At 35.9% G+C, this 22,407-nt stretch overlaps 2 protein-coding genes across 2 annotated transcripts in view; one reads left to right on the top strand and one right to left on the bottom strand.

Annotated features, from left to right (window-relative positions):
- LOC141337909 (uncharacterized) overlaps positions 1-22,407 on the bottom strand; it is an 831,413-nt gene that overhangs the window by 284,336 nt on the left and 524,670 nt on the right. The gene's annotated exons all lie outside the window — the stretch shown is intronic.
- LOC141338837 (protein NLRC3-like) overlaps positions 20,932-22,407 on the top strand; it is a 30,395-nt gene continuing 28,919 nt past the window's right edge. Inside the window, exon 1 of the mRNA XM_073844453.1 lies at positions 20,932-20,990. Within this exon, the coding sequence (XP_073700554.1) occupies positions 20,932-20,990 (59 nt within the window). The remainder of the gene's footprint in view (positions 20,991-22,407) is intronic.

The following is a 22,407-nucleotide window of genomic DNA, read 5'->3' as shown; positions in this document are numbered from 1 at the left end:
GAGCGGTCACCGCCGCGTCCGGAGCAGAGAGAGCGGTCACCGCCGCGTCAGGAGCAGAGAGAGCGGTCACCGCCGCGTCCGAAACAGAGAGAGCGGTCACCGCCGCGTCCGGAACAGAGAGCGCGGTCACCGCCGCGTCCGGAACAGAGAGAGCGGTCACCGCCGCGTCAGGAGCAGAGAGTGCGGTCACCGCCGCGTCAGGAGCAGAGAGAGCGGTCACCGCCGCGTCCGGAACAGAGAGAGCGGTCACCGCCGCGTCCGGAACAGAGAGAGCGGTCACCGCCGCGTCCGAAACAGAGAGAGCGGTCACCGCCGCGTCCGAAACAGAGAGAGCGGTCACCGCCGCGTCCGAAACAGAGAGAGCGGTCACCGCCGCGTCAGGAACAGCGGTCCCTGCTGGACCCATTAGTGCTGGCTGCATTCTGTCACAGGAGAGATGGAGGTCTGGGTAGTGATGTGACGTTTGACACCGAAGCTTCGAAGCTTGTATCAAAAAACCGAAACATCTCACAGTGAAGCACTGTACCGGAGCTTGATTCGTTTTGTCCATAACCACGTGACCTGTGACGTCCGAAGCTTCGTTTTCGCACACAACCACGTGACTGCTTCATATTCTGATTCAAATAACGCGAACCCCTTGCGCAGGTATCAAGTGTCATTCACTTTTTGTTAAGAATAAATCATAATACGAATAAATATTTACATGTGTAGTTTAGTGCATATTCATTTTGTTGTTATACTTGCTTCACAAGCACTTCTAATTAATAAAAATTTTAGTCAAAATTATTCTTAATATATGCCTACATGAACCATGCTTATACTTGTATCATTTTATTAAAACGTTTATTTACAGATCAATTCGAGTAAAATTACTGTTTTTCTGACATAGCACAAATAGATCTGTTTAATGAAACTGTCCAAAATTGCTTTAAGATCTGGGACGCGAAAGCAGCTTTTCCCACCTTTGTCCACAAGATGTCATTAGTGTGCAACATGTTGAAAAGCTTCGAGTAACGAACCTTTTTACGATCCAGTTGAGGGGAAAGCCTCGGTGCTTCGAAAAGCTTCATTTTCCCATCACTAGGTCTGGGTCCAGGTGCAGGGAAAGGGTTTTTAATTAAACAATAAACAAACAAAACCAAAAGGCCAACACGGCAAATAAGAACTAGAACACAAAATAAACAAGATCTAGAACATAACTTAAATCAGGAATTCAGGAACATGAAAACAAACATAACAGGAGACATCCATACGAAGACAATGCAGCCAGAATGAGTGGTGGGAAAATGAGTGTTCTTATAGACCAGATGTGATTGTGAACAGGTGTGCGTGTAATCAGTGATAACGACTAGACAGGAGTGTACAATTAGGGATGTGTGTGCAGGGAAGGGAAAACAGCGACCTCAGGTGGCTGAGGGGAGCCCCACAGCACAGATCATGACAGAAATCTGACATGTTTGCTGTGAAACAAGACAGAAGTGAAAACAGAATAAAAACAAGTGTAACAAATGACAGTAGATTATTCTGACAGTCACATTTATACTGGACTAATGCTACTTTCACTAAATCTGCTTTTATTAGAAATGTGTATTTAGAGATTGTACACTAAAATAACTTATTAATTTATCAGATTGTCTTTGCATTAAATTATGAATTTAATCTTTTTTTGTGTCTACATTAATCCTATATATTGATGTAAATTAATAAATACACTTGTTGACTGAGGACAAATCCAGACTTGGATTGTAACTAGTGTCCTCAAATACTCCTGTCTTGGTTTGTTTCATATCATTAAGATTTCATGATTTTTCTGGTTTATTAGTGACTGTATAGCATTTGCTGATGATCATCATAGATCTGAGTCATTTACATTTACATTTACATTTATTCATTTAGCTGACGCTTTTATCCAAAGCGACTTACAATTGGGAATACAACAAGTGATTCATCCTAAGGAGGCAGATCAACAGAGGAAGTGCTCAAAAATACCATATATCGGGCGTTATTAGAAGAGTGCAGGCTAGAAGGAGAAGATCAAGAAAGAGAGGAAAAACAGGCTAGAAGGGAGGATCAAGAAGAGAGGAGAATGTGTGTTTTTTTTTATTTTTTTTTATTGAGTCACATAGTGTCGAAAAAGATGGGTTTTCAGCAGTCGTTTGAAAGCTGTTAAGGAGTCTGCATTCCGGATAGGGGTTGGAAGATCATTCCACCAGGCAGGGAAATTGAACGAGAATGTTCTGGACAGTGATTTAATACCTCTCTGTGGTGGTACAATGAGGCGTCTTTCACTAGAGAATCTCAGTCTTCTGGAAGGAGTGTAGATGTGTAGTAGTGAATGGAGGTAGGCAGGTGATGATCTAGTGGCTGTCCTATATGCCAGCATCAGTGTCTTGAATTTGATGCGTGCTGTAACCGGTAGCCAGTGCAGGGATATGAAGAGAGGTGTGACATGGGCCTTTTTGGGCTCATTGAAGACCAGTCGTGCGGCTGCATTCTGAATCATTTGTAGAGGCATGATTGTACATGCTGGAAGACCAGCTAAAAGAGCATTGCAGTAATCCAGCCTGGAGATGACCAGGGCCTGGACGAAGAGTTGTGTAGCATGCTCTGTTAGGAAGGGCCTGATCTTTCTGATGTTGTACAATGCAAACCTGCAAGATCGAGCGGTCTTAGCTATGTGGTCTTTAAAAGTCAGTTGGTCGTCAAAGATTACACCCAGATTTCTGGCTGAAGTCGATGGGGTAATTGTTGATGAACCTAACTGGATGGAGAAGTCATGCTGTAGAGATGGAGTGGCAGGAAAGATAAGGAGTTCCGTCTTTGCTAGATTGAGCTGTAGATGGTGTTCCTTCATCCATGCAGAGATATCTGCCAGGCAACCTGAGATCCGTGCAGCTACCGATGGATCGTCTGGTTTGAATGAAAGGTAGAGTTGTGTGTCATCAGCATAGCAATGGTAGGAGAAGCCATGTGCCTGTATGATGGGGCCTAGAGATGTAGTGTATAAGGAGAAGAGGAGAGGTCCAAGAACTGATCCCTGAGGAACCCCAGTGACCAGTTGATGAGTTTTGGATACCTCCCCTCCCTAGGCCAACCTGAAAGACCTACCAGAGAGGTAGGATTTGAACCAGCGAAGTGAAGTCCCTGTGATGCCCAGCGTTGAGAGGGTGGACAGGAGGATCTGGTGATTCACAGTGTCAAAAGCTGCAGATAGGTCCAGCAAGATGAGTACAGATGATTTGGACTCAGCTTTTGCCGTCCGCAAGGCTTCAGTGACAGACAGTAGCACAGTCTCAGTTGAATGGCCGCTTCTGAACCCTGATTGGTTAGAGTCCAGTAGATTGTTCTGTGAGAGGAATAAGGATAGCTGGTTGAAAACAGCCGGTTCCAGTGTTTTTGCTATGAATGGAAGGAGAGAGACAGGTCTGTGGTTGTCAATGAGTGAAGAGTTAAGTGTAGGTCTTTTGAGCAGTGGGGTTACCCAGGCCTGTTTAAATGTAGTGGGAAAAGTGCCTGTGAGAAGAGATGTGTTGATGATGTGTGTGAGCGCCGGTAGGATTGTAGGAGAGATTGCTTGGAGAAGGTGTGAGGGGATAGGATCTAAAGGACATGTCGTCGGATTGCTGGAGAGGAGAAGTTTGGTTACTTCTGCCTCCGAGTAAGGACAGAAGGAGAAGAGTGAGTGTGGTCAATTTTAGTTCCTGTATGTGTGGAGCTGAGAACTTATTATTGATCGATGTAGTTTTGTCTGTAAAAAATGTGGCGAAGTCATCAGCTGTTATAGAAGTTGTGGGAGGTGGTGGAGGGGGAGAAAGCAGTGTATTAAATGTTTTGAAAAGGTTGCGTGCGTCTGGAGAATTGTTGATCCTGTTGTGGAAGTGTGAAGATTTGGCTGTATGTACTTGGGTAGCGAAAAATGAGAGCATAGACCGATACATACTGAGGTCGGATGGATCCTTAGATTTGTGCCATTTTCTCTCGGCTGCCCTAAGTTTGGAGCGATGCTCACGAAGAACATCGGATAACCAAGGGGTTGTCGGAGCAGCTTGTGCTGGCCTGGAGGAGAGAGGGCATATAACATCTAGACAGGAGGTAAGAGTGGAGCATAAGGTGTCAGTTGCTGCATTAGTGTCCAGGGATGAGAACTGAGTAGGAGAGGGAAGGAAGATACTAAATAAGAAAGGTGGGAGGGTGAGAGAGAGCGTAGGTTTCTTCTAAAAGTAACAGGTAGAGGGGTTGGGGGTGCACAAGTAGCAAGATGTAGGTCAAATGTAATGAAGAAGTGGTCAGAGATGTGTAGGGGTTTGACCGCAATGTTGTCTGAAATACAATTTCGCATGTAAATGAGATCAAGTTGGTTGCCAGACTTATGAGTGTATGTAGTGATAACCCGTTGTAGATCAAATGAAGCTAGAAGTGAATGGAAGTCAGCAGCATTGGGTTTGTCAAGGTGAATGTTGAGGTCCCCAAAGACTAGAAGTGGGCTGCCATCCTCTGGAAAAGAGGACAGCAGCCCATCCAGCTCTTCTAAGAAGATGCCAAGTTGAGTAGGAGGGCGGTAGATTACCACAATGTGGAGTTCGATAGGAGATGTTACAGTGATTGTATGAGATTCGAATGAAATATAATTGCATAGAGGAGAATGGGTTGAGTATTTCCAGTTGTTATAAATAAGAAGTCCCGTACCCCTGCCCCTTCCAGTGTGACGAGGGGTGTGAGAGAAGGAAAAGTTATTAGAAAGAGCAGCTGGGGTTGCAGAGTCTTCTGGATGAATCCAGGTCTCAGTCAAACCTAGAATGCTCAGACCAGATTGCACAGACAATGCTGAAATGAAGTCAGATTTGTTGACAGCTGACTGACAGTTCCAGAGTCAAACCGTGAACGAGAAAGGTTCAGTGGAAGAGGTGTCGATATATTGCGGTTAGAAATATTGCGTCGACGTGTGTGTGTGATATTAGTGCGGTGTGTAGAGACCACCGGAATGAGTTGGAAACACATGATAGAGGAGGACAGAAAGAAGAGTGAAATAAAGGAACGGAGTACTTAAGTGCGTTGTCGGTGTCGTTGCTCGGAGAAGTCGCGCAGGAAAAGTCGCAAGTCTTTACTCTTGTCGGTCTTCACGCGAGGAGGCTGAACGCTTCCGCTGACGCTCTGAAAACAGAGTGCGTTTAGAAGCAGCTCAAAATTAATATTAATGAATAAGTAAGTAAATAGAACGACAGAGTGCATTTAGAAGCAACTCAAAATTAATATTAACGAATAAGTAAGTAAATAGAACGACAGAATGCGTTTAGAAGCAGCTCAAAATTAATATTAACGAATTAGTAAGTAAATAGAAACAACAGAGTGCGTTTAGAAGCAGCTCAAAATTATTATTAACGAATTAGTAAATACATAGAAACGACAGAGTGCTTAAGGGAACAGCAGCTTAAAATTAATACTTAGGAATAAGTAATTAAACAGAAATGACAAAGTGCTTTTAGCGGCAACTCTAAGTAACGATCGCCTATCGAAATAGTATTAAAGTAGACACTTACGCGTCGTCGTTCTTTCTCGTCTGAGGACTGAACTCACTTTCCCTGCACTGAGTCATTGTTCTTTCTCTTTCTGTCTTCAGTCTGTGTGGATGCAGTATTACAGAGAAACAGTGTCTCACCCTGACTTCAGCTCTGAAATCAAACCCAACACACCTGAGAGAACTGGACCTGAGCGGGAATCAAATAACAAACACAGGAGTGAATCACTTCTGTGACGTACTGAAGGATTCACACTGTAAACTGGAGAGATTGAGGTCAGTAACATTCACATACAAGAATCAAAATGATGAAAATCACTTCAACAGTTTAAACCAAAACACTTTCTACTCAATATCTCATGATGAGTGGGTTCATGGGTTCACATTATATTTGTGTCAAATTCTTCTCCTTAATGATTTGTTTGTTAGATGATCTTCTCTTCCTCTGTTTGTCTCTTTCTAGTCTTCGTTACTGTGGCATTACAGATGTTTCTTCTTTAACTCAGTCTTTGACAAACACAAAAGCACTGCAGTTTCTAAAAGAGCTTGAACTGAGAGGTAATATGATTGGAGACTCAAAGCAGCGGCTCATTGATGTGCTACGAGACTCAAACTGTAAACTGAGGTGAGTAAACTTCACTTTGTGATATTAAAGAGATTTTCAATTGTGTGTTTTTACTTTGACAAGCAACACGTCACATTACTTTACACTTACTTTACTTTCACTTATTTACTGAGACCAATACAAATGTTGAAACTAGAGGAAAAACAGCTTTAACTAGTGGAACATTTAACTGAAAGGGTTTAGTTTTGAGTCAAAATCACATTAGTATTTGTTCTTGTGGTTTATTATATTTGGCGTTCGTGTGTGTCAACAGGAGTCACACAAACAGACAAACATATGAATGTAAATCATGTTCAAATGTATTTAAAACACAAATATTGTTTTAGAAATATCTATGAAAGATCATGTAAATCTAACTTTAACTTTAAAAGAAACTGTAATTGAAGTAGTGACTGATTTGCAATTTGTATTATATTTAAAATCTGATTACAAGATTTAAATGTAGCTTTTTTTGTAATTGAAATATTATATACTAATTTGTACTTTGTTCCACTGATTTCTTTCTCTCTTTTGCTCCATTCTCAAAAGTCTATGATGGCAATAAATCATAAGAAGACAGATGCTGTCTATCCTAGTTGTTGGATCCTGATGAAAGGAGCAGTGAACATCAGGTTAGGATCCACAGAAGAGCTTCACTACTGTGTCTATGAGGAGAAAGAAATGTGTGATAAATGTGTGAATGTGATCCATACAGGTGAAGAGACTCAGACTTTACAATCAAATAATGCAGCATGTGTGTTAGAAACATGTGATACTGAATGATTCATGTTGATTTAGTATTCAAGCAAATGATGCTTTTGTTTTATTGAAAGCTGAAACAGGAGGAAGATGCTCAGATGAGTCTGTCTGGCTCTTCAGTTTAATAATATTTGTATTAAACTCATCCATAATGATTCAAATGTTTAAATGTGATTGTCAAGTGCAGCACTTAAATGTGTCAAAGATATAAAACAAGTCTACAATGTGAAATTAAAACATTTACATGATCTCTCTTACATGTAATACACATTGTTCTTCTATTTAATTGTATATTAAGTTAGCTATGTGTCTGTCTGTTGTTGATGTACAGATGCACAATCACAAATCCTCTCATTACAACAAACAAAGCAGAAACACAATGGAAATAAAAGATGGATTGTGCAGTTTTGACTGATTCTTTCATTAAAACAGGAGTTTTCACACATACTGAGTTTGTGCTGAACTGACTGACAGCTTCAGTCTTTATAAATGCTGTGCCTTTTACTGTTTGTGTAATTTTATTCACAAATTGAAGAAAAGTTCAGATTTTTTGTTTGATTTTTAAACAGCTTTTCTCCTCACCCCTTTTTTATTTGGAATAAATATCACACAAACAGACAAATACTTTTTTAGACATTGGTTTGGGACTCACAACTTTAGACATTGTTACATTCCAGTATGTCCACCCTGTATATATAGTTTATATTTCTCCTCTACTAAATCAGTATGTCCAGCCTGATGCTCCACCGCCGGAAGAACTTCAGTTTAACTGGAATCAGTCCCTTTTCCTTATATTATAAAGAAAAAAAGTGGCACGGGCAGCGCGCCATCATAATATACAGCACGAAAATCGCAAAATCAAAATAATAATAATAAATAAAATTATTTTTAACTCTAGAAAATCTATAGTTTATATTTCTCCTCTACTCAAATCGGCTGTCAGTGTATCTAATATTGTATATATGGTAGGAAAAAGACGAGCTACCTCTCAAACATGCATATCTTAATTTGATGTTGCTTTAAAACGTTGAAATGTATGATGCATTACTGTCTGCGGCGCTGGCAGGATCACTTGATTTGTTTCCCCCTTATTAAAGTGGATACAGCTTAGAATACTCATTCAAGAATAAGGCATTGTTCAAAACTATGCTATTTTACATATATATTTTCTTTGTGTACAATCACAATACAAAACAGATGTGTATTTGTAAAAAAAAAAAAAGAAAAAAAATGGAAAGAAGATGCTGCTTTAAGGGCGCATCTCTGAAATTGCCTGAAATTCTGCATATAGGCTGCTATTTGTTAATTTTATTTTCTTTCGTTTTGTTAATTTGTTATACATTCAGAAAAAATATATATTTTTGCATATGGGCCTATTTTATTTATTATATATAGCTTTATTAGGTTTTTCTCTGTGCGCAAGCTCTGCGTGACGTTCTGATGTTAATGCTGCTTCTTTCTTGTGTATGATTAATCCCTGAAAACGATTTTAGCTGTTTTTAATGTGTCACAGCCACGTATCAATTTAAATTGAATTGCAATTTAACATAATTTTATTTTGTATTTATTTTGTGAAAATTTGTTTGTGAGGACCGGAATAAAATTATTATTGATTGATTGATTGATTGATAATCTTGTCGGTTAATAATAACTTAACGACGTCGGTTGTCGGTTGGGAATAATAAAATAACCGAAATTAACATTTGACCATGTCCAATGTGGTCTAATAAATGTTAATCAGGACAAAAAGAAAAGAAAAAAATAATAATAATAAAACTGCACCTGCTTATGAATAGCTTTTTGCTATTCGTTTGAAACATAATTTCAGGAAAGACGGAATCATTGAATTGTATTTGTGACCAACGCCCCCTAGAGCTGGCAATGGTGATTGGCTACAGAATGTTGTTCCTTGCGCCACCTGTGGATATTATATGAAGCGCAAGAATGTTTTAAAAAATTCTGAAAAAGCGTCCGCAGGGAGAATAGACACATTTTTAATGGCCAGATCTTTACAAGTTTGTTCTGATAACTGATACAATGGTCTTGTGTTTATTGGAGATGGATAATATAATCAAAACTCTTATTTGGTAAATACCATGTACACAAAACAAAATACATGTCTACTGTACTAAACTGAAGACTGTTTTCCACTGATTTAAAGATCTTTAATGTTTCTAATCTCAATACAGAACAATCATAAAGTAGGTCCTTCATTTCACTCCGTGGTAAGCTTTCTATTATCTACACGACCTAATGACATGATACTTACTACTTCACTACAGACGTAAAGATTGCGTTTATGAATATTACATGCATTTGTCATAAAGTGTTTTGGGTCGCAGACAAGTGTTTTAAGCTACAGAATATTTAAAAAATTGCATTTTTTTAAGCAGACTTCCTGCGATTGCTGACAGGTATCTGAGGTTATTGTCTATCAATTAAAAATCACTTTGATTTGAAACGCACAGATCTCTAAAAGGTTACCTACTCATTAACTCTTAAATGTTATATATTTTTTTCGTCCACAAGCAAAACTGTCTTAAATCTCTCTTGTTTTCCTCTTTTTCTTGTTGAATTTAACTGTCATCCCTCAGGCTTGTAAACCACTTTTTTTGATGCATTATGACTACACTGTAAAAAATGAAAAGTTGACTTTAGATTTCAAGGCAAATTGCTGCACATCTTTTTTGAGTTCACTCAACTTTGGAGTTGAGTTGTTCTGTCAACTCAAGTCACTGAGTAAAGTCACATGACTCTTTTTTCTTCTGCTAACACATTTTTCTTAAAAAAAAACTTAAAATACAATCAGCATTAACATTTTTAAACAAACAATAAAAAATAGAACAAATACAAATAAAACAAAATACAAATAAAATGGCACAATTAATAAAGATTCTGAAAAGATAAAAAAATAAACACAATAGACAAAAATAAATAATTACAAATGACATTGTAAAACATTTACATTTTCATTTCAACAATTCAGTGTAATAATCCTTTAACATTTTGACATTAAGATGCTAATATTTGTTTAATTTAAAATATGCTCACACCACGATTTCATTGTTCACCGCAAGAGTTTACTTTTCAGCGACTTCACCTTTGTAGAGCAATAAGTGCCTACTTTCATAATGCCAAAGAATTAAAAACAGTGATACAAAACCATCTTAAGACACTTTCAAACATACAACAATCCCTTTGAATGTTTCTGATTTCAACATTAAGATGCTAATATATGTTTAACCTAAAGATGCACAAGCAAGTTTCCAACGTTCACAGCACCAGTTTAGTTTGTTTAAGGGACTGAACCTTTGTAGAGCAGTGAGTGCCCACTTCAATGAACACCTTCTTAATTACCTCAAAATTATATTTGAGTTCTTTAGGGTCTTTAAAATCCAAGGTGAAGATAAAGCCAAACAGGTTTGAAACAGCAGATTGTAGGTCTGAAACACTTCCTCCAAAACAACAGCAAAGTTGGTAAAGGTAGGCAGTGTGCTAGTGGCCATATCACCGTCGGTTATAACAAGACTTCAGATTTTCATCCTTTGGTCTGTCTGTCTGCTGGAGATGTGTCCTAATGAAACAACAAATACATCATTATCAGCTCATCTAAGTTTTAAATGACTTTTTTCTAAAAAAAAAAAAAAAAAAAAAAAAAAAAAAAAAAAATACATATATATATATATATATATATATATATATATATATATATATATATATATATATATATGAAAAAAACAAATATAATAGTTTTAGTGTGAGTGGTTTATGATTTTGTTTTATATATTCATTGTAAACATTTTGCTTATCCTACTTGTGGAACAACATATTTTGTATGTTAATAAGTTTTAAATCCTATTGACCTACATTAAATGAACAAAACATATCTGCAGAAGAATTAATGAAACATACTCACAGACATGTTTTAGACAGTGCAGGAGGATCTTCACAGAGAAACAAAGGGGGACACTCCAGAACGGCTTGCTTTCTGTGATTCTCAATATTTGAGTCTGAAAAATGGGTACCAAATAAGAATAATTGATTAAGAGATGTCATGTAGTGTTATTTATTTTATCTTACCTCCACCCCAAAATGAACATTGTGTCATTAGTCACTGTTGTTCTAAACCTGTAAACCTTTTGTTCGTCCTCAGAAGATATTTTTGATGAAATCTGACAGCTCTCTGTCCCTTCCATAGACAGCAAAGTAATAAACATGATCAACGTCCAGAACTGCTTTTGTGGTCAGGTGATATACTACAAAATATGATCCAGAGGAGACGAATTGTTGAATTCATTTGTTATTTTTGTTTTCTTTGCGTACTCTGACAGCTTTGTAAAATTACAGTTGAACTCCTGATGTCACATGCATTATTTGACCAATCTCCTTGTTACGTTTCTGGACACTGATAAGGAAGCACAGAGAGCTTTAATAAGATTTAATAAAAAAACAAGGACGAACAAAGCTTTGACAGATTTGGAAGGACATGGGGGTAAGTGATTAATTACAACATTTTTATTGTGGGCTGGAGTAACCATTTAACTTCTGATTGTTGTGTGCCAAAGCACAGGACCTTATGAGTTTATATCTATAAATGATATGTCAATTATATGTATATGTAACAAAACATCTACTAATGAGTAAATGAATCCACTAATTTAGAAGGCATTTAATAAATACTTTCAATCTTTGTAGCATTGTGTTACTCTAAATTCAGCATTTAGTTTTATCAGCCCATGTTCACTTGAGAAATACACAATCGGTTTCCTCCTGCAAACAGTGAGACAATGCTATTTCCTGCAATTAAAGGGCTCTGATAAATCATACAGTCTAGAGGTTGCACATGATTGTCATTAACATGTTAGCTGTTGATTAAGCTTGTTAAGATCTTCCATCTCCTTTCCCCTGTCTTGCTCTGGACCTCCTCAGATGTTGTGCTGTATGTTGGTCTAACAATAATCTGAAGGTGGGAGATCCACGTTGGTAATGCGTCTGGACTCATTTCCTATTTGATGAAAGAAAAGGTATCCGGATATATAAAATTGTTCAACAGACAAAAACACTAAAAATACCTCAATTATAAAAACTATACCACAGCTAAATACTTCCCATTACATTTACCTCATTAGGAAAAGACAGGGCAGGCCATTGTTCCAGCACCGCAGACAACATTGTCCACTTTATCATGCTTTTTCTGTAATGTAATAAACAACACGATTCGTTTTTATGTTAAGACTATATCACAAAATCGCACATTATTTCTGATAAATGTGCTAAATAAAGACAGAATAGCCAACAATGGTTAATTGATCACACTAATGTTTTACAAATATTTTAACAATATAATAAATATAATCAAATGAATAAAGCTACTTACTTTAAACAATGAAGTCTGTCGTTATCATGTGCTCGAACATTATTTCCGATAACTGTGGTAAATAAAATCAAGATTGTACTCCAGGAAGTTAGATTTGCAAAAAAGAAATCTGTGATTATGACATATTTTCTTCTTGATGAGAACGTTCATGCAAACTTGCTTTAAAATAATAAGCTTGGCCAGAGACACTACATTACTTAATTATGACTTTCAAAACCAGGTCAAAACACACAAGTGTACATTTTACTGGCATTAAAAACTCTAACAGTAGATATATTTGCATGTCGAGAACAATGTTTAATGCTGACACTGATGTTTTACAAACACTTTAACAACATAGTAAATATAATAAAACGAATAAAGGTACTTCAAACGATGAAGTTGGAAAGGTTGATGAAGTTTGTCGTGATCTCGTTCTGCACCTTTGACATTATCTCTCTCTTAAATCTCTCTTGTTTTTTGTCTTTTTCTTGTTGAATTTAACTATCACAACTCAGACTTGTAAACAATAACATATATATATATATATATATATATATATATATATATATATATATATATTTTGAATGCATTATGACGATATGAATATCAAAGATATTTAACTTTTCTTCTTTCTCCAGGTGTGTGTTCAGGGTTTGTGTGTGAGTTGTGTTCACTCCTCACTGCTGTATGTGTGCACTTGGACAATAGCAGACACTCATGACTTCTTCATTACGAGTGTTTGTTCCTATAGGTCTGTGAGCTGGGACTCGAACTCGGGACACCTGACGCACAACAGTGCCAATGTAATTCAACATTTTAAGACTAACAACACTGTTCTGTTCTCGTTTTTAACATCATTCACAGTTTACTAATGGTTTTGTATAATTATTTATTATGTGCTGTTATTGTCATTTAGACTATATTAAGAATTTCAGCTTTGATTATCGCACCCTAAACATAGTCCATCCTCAGAGAAATCTGGTTTGTTTCCATTTCTCATTAAGGAGAGTTGACTGAAGATTTCAAAAGTCCAAAACTAAAAGCCTGACCCCATAGAGCCCCCCACATAACAAATCCCAGTTTAACCCCTGCAGACACATTTTGACTGATCAGTTTTAGTTCTTGTAGCTGTGCTTTGTTTATCCGCTTTCCTTTTGTTATTCATATTCTGATGCAGGATTTTGAGGACAGTGGTAAAGACAGGAATGAATAGATGAGCTCAAAATATCAGAGAATAAACTACATTGAGAGTCAATAAGACAGCTGTGGTGTTTGTCATTTAGACTTAAATCACAAAAACAGTGTTATAAATGTTGAATAAGAGTACAGAAAGCCATAAATTATAAAGACTCTAAATTCATTAGTCAGTAATATTTCCTTAAATGCAGGATTTAAAATACATAAATTATAACTTCATTTTTGATTGTACAATGATAAAATTATAATAATAATAATTTTAGCTCTAAATATAAGGTAAAGTGCTGTTTTGTCTTTTTTAATAACTGGGCATTTTCTATTTGTATGTAGAAACTAAAAGTTTATTATAAATAATTGCTAAATAAATATTTTCTGCATTAAATGGAGAGGAGAAAGCAGGTGTGTCTGTGCATTATATTCCTGTCCAGTTGGTGGCAGTAATGCACTAGATCTGTTGTTAACTGGACTTTGATGGAGTGTATCATGTGACAAACATCAATCGTGTTGATCGCACAGGTGTTTAACAGCGATCACAAACCGAAAGTGTTTTAAAGACTTCCGGATTCTGTTCCTACAGCACAAGATCATCTGAACTATTGCAAGTAAGTTTGAATACTTTCACGATTACAGTTATTTAGGAGAATGAGGAACGGATTTCATAGCTTTATTTAAGTGTGATTTGTTCAGTTGTAACTTACAGATATAAAGTTGGTTCGACGTTTGATTTTGGATGTTTGACAGATATTCAGCCGCGAAAAACGTCAATAGATCCTTAGTGGATGAGTTTAACTGTATAACAATGAGCTTATTTGTAAAATATTAAAACCTAGAACTTAACACAGCTGACAGTTTATTTGTTTGAATCCTCATCGATATGTTGTAACGCATAAAGTCTCTAGCAGCGGTGAGCTCGTGTTTAGCTCAGCTAGGGACCGTCTACAAAAGGATAAAACCATTAAAGGTTTCCATCGGAATGTTTTTTTTTTTTTTTTTTTTTTTTTAGTTAACAAAACAAGGGCAATTTGTGCACCAATGTCTTTAAAAGATATAAAGACAAACACTTATAGTGCTCACTTGCATTTCAATAAGGAATATTGTAAACAAGATATGTGATTGTGGTTATATATTATTACTATTATTAAATAAATAAAATTAATAAAGGCAAAACAATATTAATTAACATTATCATTCCATACTCCAGTGGTTATTCCAGCTCCTTGTGAGAACATCTTAATGTTCATTGTATTCACAGAGCTATGACACCAAAAAAGTTGGTATTCAAATAAACCAACAAATAATTTTTTTCAAAATAAACACACTTCTGTATCACCTTCATGGTGTGTCTTATATCAGTTTTTATAAGAACATTTTTTTTATTTGTTTTGGTCACAGAACTATAACAGAACACGTGCCATAGAAATTCAACAATTCAGTCAAAGCTGGAAAAAGTGTTGTTTTGCCATTGTATTGACTTGAATTTGAAAATCAATCTAAAATATTAAACAAATAAACAGAAATATTTATGACACACAGTTTTATATCACAGCATTAAAAGGTGTGTCTTGTGACAGATTATCAAACATTTTGGTGGTGGTTTTAGCCCCAGAACTAGAACAGAGCAGCCCAGCTAGGAATGTTATTGTTGTAATAATAATGTAATAATGTTCGGCTAATGTTTTCAGTGGCAAGTTTCATTTTCGTTCCCAGAATATTCTCATAGAAGGTAGAATAACATTCTCTGAAAACATTCTACAAATGTTTATTAATAGCAATTATTATCTAACATTTTAATTGATTTCAGTGGGAACCTTCACATTGGATATTGGATGCAGATTCAAATGTTGCTCAGGGGTCCGTTCTCCATACCTCGCTTACTACATCCAAGATCAAATGACACATCCAAGATCAAATCATCGCGCTAACTATGAGCTCGCTATTCCGGTTCTCCGAACGCACCTGTTGTTGATGATTAGTATAGCTGGATGAAGTTATTTGAGATCACTGGGTGGCTTAAAAGGGGCTACGTATCGATAGTAGAAACATTGATCGGCAACTCTTTGATTGGTTGGCGAACATGTCGAAGGAGCGCGCTCAGTATTTTTCTGCAGCAGAGCAAGAACTCTTGATTGAGGGATTTCAGGAGTTTCAGAGTTTGATTAAAACAAAAGGGAACACTGCTAAGGCTGGAAAAGCAAGGAGAGAGGGCTGGCAAAAAGTAGTGAACAAATTAAAAAAGAGTTAATGCTGCCCATGTTTCATGTTTTTTCCTTGATATGTTATTTTATTTGTATTTTTATTTTTTTATACACTACCGTTCAAAAGTTTGGGGTCAGTAAGACTTGTAATAGTCTTTAAAGAAGTCTCTTATGCTCATCAAGACTGCATTTATTTGATTAAAAATACAGAAAAAACAATAATATTGCAAATTGTTTTTACAATATAAAATAATGTTTTTATATATATATTTTAACATACTTTAAAATAGAATTTATTCCTGTGATGAAAAGCTGAACTTTTATCAGCTGTTACTCCAGTCTTAAGTGTCACATGATCCTTCAGAAATCATTCTAATATGCTGATTTATTATTAGAATGATCAATGTTGGATAATATCAACCATATCAATACCAAATATTTTTTGGGACCTGTGATCCCCCCCCCCCCCCCCCATGATTCTTTCATGAATAACAAGTTTAAAAAGTACAGTGTTTATTCAATATATATATGTTTTCTTTTCCCACATGAGTCAGTCCGCGTCAGTTGTGCTCTTTAACTAATCAGATGTGACCTCGCCATTTCAACCAATCATAACCCGCCAGGAGCGCAGCCTAAATCCTGTTTACATGAAATAAACCTGCTCCGAAGCAGGTTTAAGCTTGCGCACCTGTTGCTATGACAGCAAGTCCCGGATGAGCTTCGAAGAACCGAGCGATCCAAGATCACGCCAAATCGTCAACAATCAAATCCAGCTAACTTAGTTAGCGAGGTACGAAGAACGGACCCCTGAAGTCAAATGTTTGGTCAAAAGTAAAAACCCAAACTTTGTTTACAAAAGCTCTTATTGAGTTTAACAGAGGTTTAAATTTTGATGTCAGTTTGAAAGTAATAGTTTGATTTGATGTTACCATTATGGTGAGAAGTGTTTGCTTTAGTTGATCAAAATTGACTCTTTGCTTTTCGATATTTTTCTGTAGTTGCTGTAGTCATGAGTGTTATGGCAAAAGCAGCATGAGAAAATATGGTCCGATGGTAGTGATCTGATTTTTAGGTAATCTGACATGCTTGCACATTGTGGTAACTTGATAGTTCTGAAGACAGAGGTTCAGCAGAATGTTAATAAAAAATTTTCAGTGATTTAAAAATAATCAAATCTATTTGTTACAAACATCAGGTATCAATGTATGGAGCTCAACAATGGTGACACACTTCATGCTGCAATGTATTCTGGCTCCATCATACAAAACTCATCCAGGGCTCCCAGAATGCATTGCAGCATGAAGCATGTCACCATTGTTGAGATTCATACACTGATTCTTGATGTTTGTGTCGAAGCATTTAGAAGCTTAAAAAGATTCATGAATGGTGTGTTGTAAAAATACAGGATTTTGTGATGGATGCTTTTTTATATATAATTTTAATAGCAGAGATTGAACTCTAGATGTGATCAGATCAGTATGTGATGATATTGTTAACATCAGCAAGTATTAGGGATGCACCGATCCGAATCGGCCGATAATGCTTGCGCGTTTTGTCAGTAAAGCCGGTTCTGTAATCAGCGGTAAATGCCATCAGGTGCATGATTTCACGTTGAGCCGTATATACTACACACAGCCGTTGTTTACCGACGAGCTGCGCAAATCCATATTCATTATCAGTGTGAATGTGCGCAGCTCGTCAGTGAACAACGGCTGTGTGTAGTATATACGGCTCAACGTAAAATCATGCACCTGATGGCATTTACCGCTGATTACAGAACCGGATTTAATGATAAAATGTGCAAGCAATATCGGCCGATTCGGATCGGTGCATCCCTAGCAAGTATTCAGCATTATCTGATCACATTTTCTCTCGCTGTTTTTGCAATAACAAACACAGTTACAGCCACCAAGAAAGACAAATAAAAGAGTCAAATTGGCCAACTAAAGCAAACACTTTTCACCCTAATGGTGACATCAAACCAAACCATTACTTTCAATCAACATCTAAACCTCTGTTCATTTCAATAAACTTAAATAAAAATAAAGCCATTCTGGTTTCTAATAAGTGAAGCTGGTGATGCTGTTTTTGGAGTTATTTAATGACGCTGGAGCTTGACATCAAACTAAGATTGAGTTTTCACTTTCAACCAAAATTTGACATCTGAGCAATGGAAGTCCACATCTAGTGTGATGCAAATCTTTATTAGAATGTTAGAGGATAATGTTCTAACAATGTTATCAATAAACTTTTGGAGAATGTTGTTAGGGAATGCGATCCTACCTTTTAGGAGAATGTTTGGGAACTAAAATAAAACTTGGAAACATTTCCAGAATATGAAACATTTCTAGCTGGGACATACTACTGAAAATGAAGCAATACATAATTGTGTTTAAAATAAATACAATCTTTCTTCCCCGTTTCAAAGGCTTTGTCTTGTTATAGATTTTATAAAGAACATTTTGCAGTAGTTTTCATTGTCAAAAGTGATGCGGGAATAACACTATTGGCATTTTTGACTGAGTTTGACATTCAAACTATTTTATAAATTAATTTAATTGCATGCAGTTTTCCATCACAACTTCAAAAGCTGTGTCTTGTTACTGGTTTCTGGAAGAATATTTTAATGTTGGTTTTAGTCAAAAAATCATGTTCAATAATTAAAATTATTGGATGAGTGCAACTGACAAACGTGAAAAATGAGAATTACTGATTTTTTTATTTTTTTATTAATTAATTAATTAATGTATTTATTTATTTAAATTGTTTATTTTGTAAGGTAACATTTAATATTTTTTTTAATTCTAAGTAACAGTTGTTAAACAGTAAATAAATATAAACATTTTGTCACCTTAGAATTATAAGGTTCTGTCTGCATTCCAAGCACTTTTGAGGTATTGAGATTCAAAGATTTTGCTTTCCATAGACTTCTGTAGATAGAACCATTTTTGTTTTCTAAAAAGTGTCCCAAAATGTACTCCACTTACAAAAGAAACATCACCTAATGTGAATAAGTGGTCACAGAATAAGAATATGTAAATAACTCAATTTTGACAAAAATGTCAGATAGAACCTTATAATTCTAAGGTGACAATTTGCTGGCTGTCGTAGAGTACAAAGGGTTTATTTGACTTCACTGCTGCTAGGACTTAGTCTGACTTACAGTTCTATGAATATACACAGTTGTGATCAAAAGTTTACATAACCCTTGCAGAATCTGCTAAATGTTTTTATTTTATTAGTTTTTTTAAACCAAAATAAGAGGGATCACACAAAATGCATTTTATTTTTTAGAACTGTTCTAAAGTCCTAAAGTAAGACATTTTGCATAAAGATGTTTACATTTAGTCCACAACACAAAGTAATAGCTGAATTATGTCAGAAGCTTCAGAAAAAAAGAAAGAAAGAAAAAACTATATGTTTCCCAGAAGACAAAATTCCCAAAATTGTTTCAATTTACCCAAAGAGTTTGTAAGACCTGGAGATGTTTATAGAATGTAGATGTTAATATGTTTAAGAATAGTCGACAGTTTAACTACTCAAGAAAAAAAAAATAACATTTAGTTACATACATACAGTAAAACCTGAATTGAAATGTTAATTTGGGAATCAAAAACAAGACACACTTTTTGAAGTTGAAATAAAATACTGTATTGAATTGAAATAAATTTATAAGTTTGAATGTCAAACTATTTATTTTAAACTACTTCATGCATTGGTTTAATTCTCAATAGTATGTGTTCTTTTATAGGTCTGTGACTAAATCCACCATCAATGTGTTTTTCTAGAAACCAGTAAAAAACACCCATTGCAGTTAGGATAGAAGACTGTACTGATTTTAAATTAATTTATAAGTTTGAATGTGAATCCTCTAGGGGGCAGTAATACAGGACACTCTTTGGAAGGTTTCGCAAGCGATTTTTTTTTGTTTCAATAGCATGATTTCTGCATCACTTTTGACAATGAAAACTACTGCAAAATGTTCTTTATGAAATCTGTAACAAGACAGACTTTGAAGCTGAGACAGAAGCTTGGATTTATTTTTTAACTAAATTATGTATTGCTTTCATGTTCAATAGTTTGTGTTCTATTATAGTTACATGACTAAAACCACCACCAAAATGTTCTTCTAGGAATCAGTAATAAGACACATTCTTTGAAGTTAAGATGGAAGAACGTATGTACTTTACACTGATTGACCTAGTCGTTTATATTTTAATATCATGTGGTGTGTTTTAGCTTTGTGAATAAAACCAACATTTAATTGTTTGTCCATGAACCAGTAACAAGACACAGCCTTTGAAATTGAGCTGGCAAAACTGTATGTTTCAAAAATGAATGTGTTAACAGATTCAAATTCAATTCAATAGCTTACATGCTGATTTACATTTGATCGTGAAAGATGGCTGTAAATATTGATCTTTGAACAAGTAACAAGACACACCACCTGGAGTTTACATATCAAGCTGTGTGCATTCTACAATTAATTTATTTAAACTCCTGAATGTCAAATTTGGTTAAAACAAGTTCAGTATCTTCCTCTAGGGGGCGGTAAACTGCACAATATTTGTCATGCTTTACAAGCTTTTTCTCAATGGTTTCATTTCAATAACTTTTGTTGTGCGATAGATCTGTGAATAAAACATATATCTAAATGTCCTTTTATGAATCAGTAATAAGACACACCCCTTCAATTTGAGATTTATGTTTTATACATTTCACAACTGAAACATTTAGATGAAATAATTGTGCTTTTTGCTCTGCGCTTTGCACTTTGCAGACGGTCCCTATCCTGCACTATTACATTAATAAGCTCCATCAGTTACAATACGTAAAGGCAGATTAATACAAATAAAACATACTGTGTGTTCTCTTCTACATTTGGAAACAGTTAGAACGCAGTATGTTTCTCGTCATTGTGCTCAATCGTTAAAGAACTATTGAAGATTTCCAAGGCTGAATCTCTGACAAACGTCAAACATCGAACCAACTTTATATCGGTGAGACCGAGAGTATTCTGTGGTCAAACCTGTCTTTCCGGAATGTATGTTCCTGAAGTTGCTGCATAGTAATGTGCATGTAAAAAAAAAAAAAAAAAAAAACGGTTTTGTGAGTGATCTGAGGAGATTATGACACCAGTTACATGCTTTTTATATTCATTGTTTGATCATTCTTCTTCATTTGTTCCTCTGAACTATCCTGATATTGATGTCAGTGCTACATTGTCATGTTCAGGTCATGATGAGCATCTGATCGTCTTCAGAGACACAAAGATCCCAGTGTTGAGCAGTTTATCTGCAGTATGTCAGAGGAGCGAGGAAAGGACTCTCCGTCTGAGATGAGTCTCTCACACAAACAGAGGTAAGACTGACACAATCGTTTTAAACACTGCTGGACTTTCACATGTTTGCTGTAAAAAAGGAAAACCCTAACAAATGTTGCTTTGTGTTTACAAATGCTTTGCAGAACTTCAGAGCTTCATTACTTCCTAATTAAAAAAAAAAGTAGCCAATAGATGAAAAATATTTGAGAACTGAAAATCAGAATCCTAATTTACAATCTTAACCCAGTTTACAGTCACTGTTCAGCACTGGGTTTGTAGATACTTGAGTAAATTATTCCACATTAATGATTTTGTTTTCAGGTCATAAATGTATATTCAGACTGCACACTTGATTTAAAGGGGTCATATGATGCTTTTTTATGTTTTCATTTTCCTTTAGTGTGTAATGTATCTGTTTGTGTAAGATCTTCAGAGTTTCAAAGGTCAAAGTGATTTATTTGATCTAACAGAAAACACTGATCCAGAAATGCCTTGACTGAAGTGCAGATATTAATTTCATGAATATACAATATGACGTTATAGGAAATCCCTAATATAGACAAAGGCTATGACTGTAGCTGAAGACAGGGCCCTAGGCGAGCGTCTGTTGAATGGGCCAGCACTGCAGATTAGAGAGAGTTTGTGTTGGGAAAGTAGATCGCCGCTATCCAGCATTTGTCTTCAGATCGTGTGAGTTTGGACCATTTGTCACGTAGATACAGTACATAATGGAAATAAATGATGTTTCACGGGAACAGTGTGTTTTGGCTGTTGGAGAGGTTGTTGGTTTCGTTAGCATATTATCAACAGCACTCTTGTTATTTTCCTTCCCAGTATTGAAAAAGTAAATAGTCTTGTACGGAATGCCATTGTTATACAGGATGCCTTATATATATATATATATATATATATATATATATATATATATAATCCAACTTTCCCATTCATTAAAGATGAAACTCTTGCTTGTAGAGCTTTAAATCCCGCTTGACTGTAAATCACTGTGGTTTGTTTTAGATGACAGGTTTAAGTGGTCTTGAAGTATGATGTAGATGAGTTTGAGTTTGATTAGTTGGTTTTTGTTTCCTCTGATATAATGGGAGGACCACATTAGAAGTGTATGTGCTGAGAAAGATAATGATGCTGAAACTGTAAATAATGAAAGGATGGGTGTTGAAGCTGGGGTCAGTGCCTCTATTGCTAGGGAAGATATAAATGAGGAAGGTGGGAGAAGTGAGACTATTGGGACTGAGGTGAATGTAGGTGAATGCTCCAGTGGCACAACATTAGATGCAGACAGAGTAGAAATCAAACTCGTGTGTTACATGAGGATGCTGCTGCTGTTACAGAAGAGAGTTTGGACACTGACATTTTCTGTACTGGGATGGAAGGGGACTTATACTTTTCTCATTTTGCATTGGGGTATATATTGTACTTTCTTTTTAAAATTTGTCA

This window comes from Garra rufa, chromosome 7 (genome assembly GCF_049309525.1).
Source record: "Garra rufa chromosome 7, GarRuf1.0, whole genome shotgun sequence".
NCBI classification, from domain to species: Eukaryota; Metazoa; Chordata; class Actinopteri; order Cypriniformes; family Cyprinidae; genus Garra; species Garra rufa.
The sequence above is the reverse complement of the archived record's forward strand: the minus strand, read 5'-3'. Positions and strand labels throughout refer to the sequence as shown.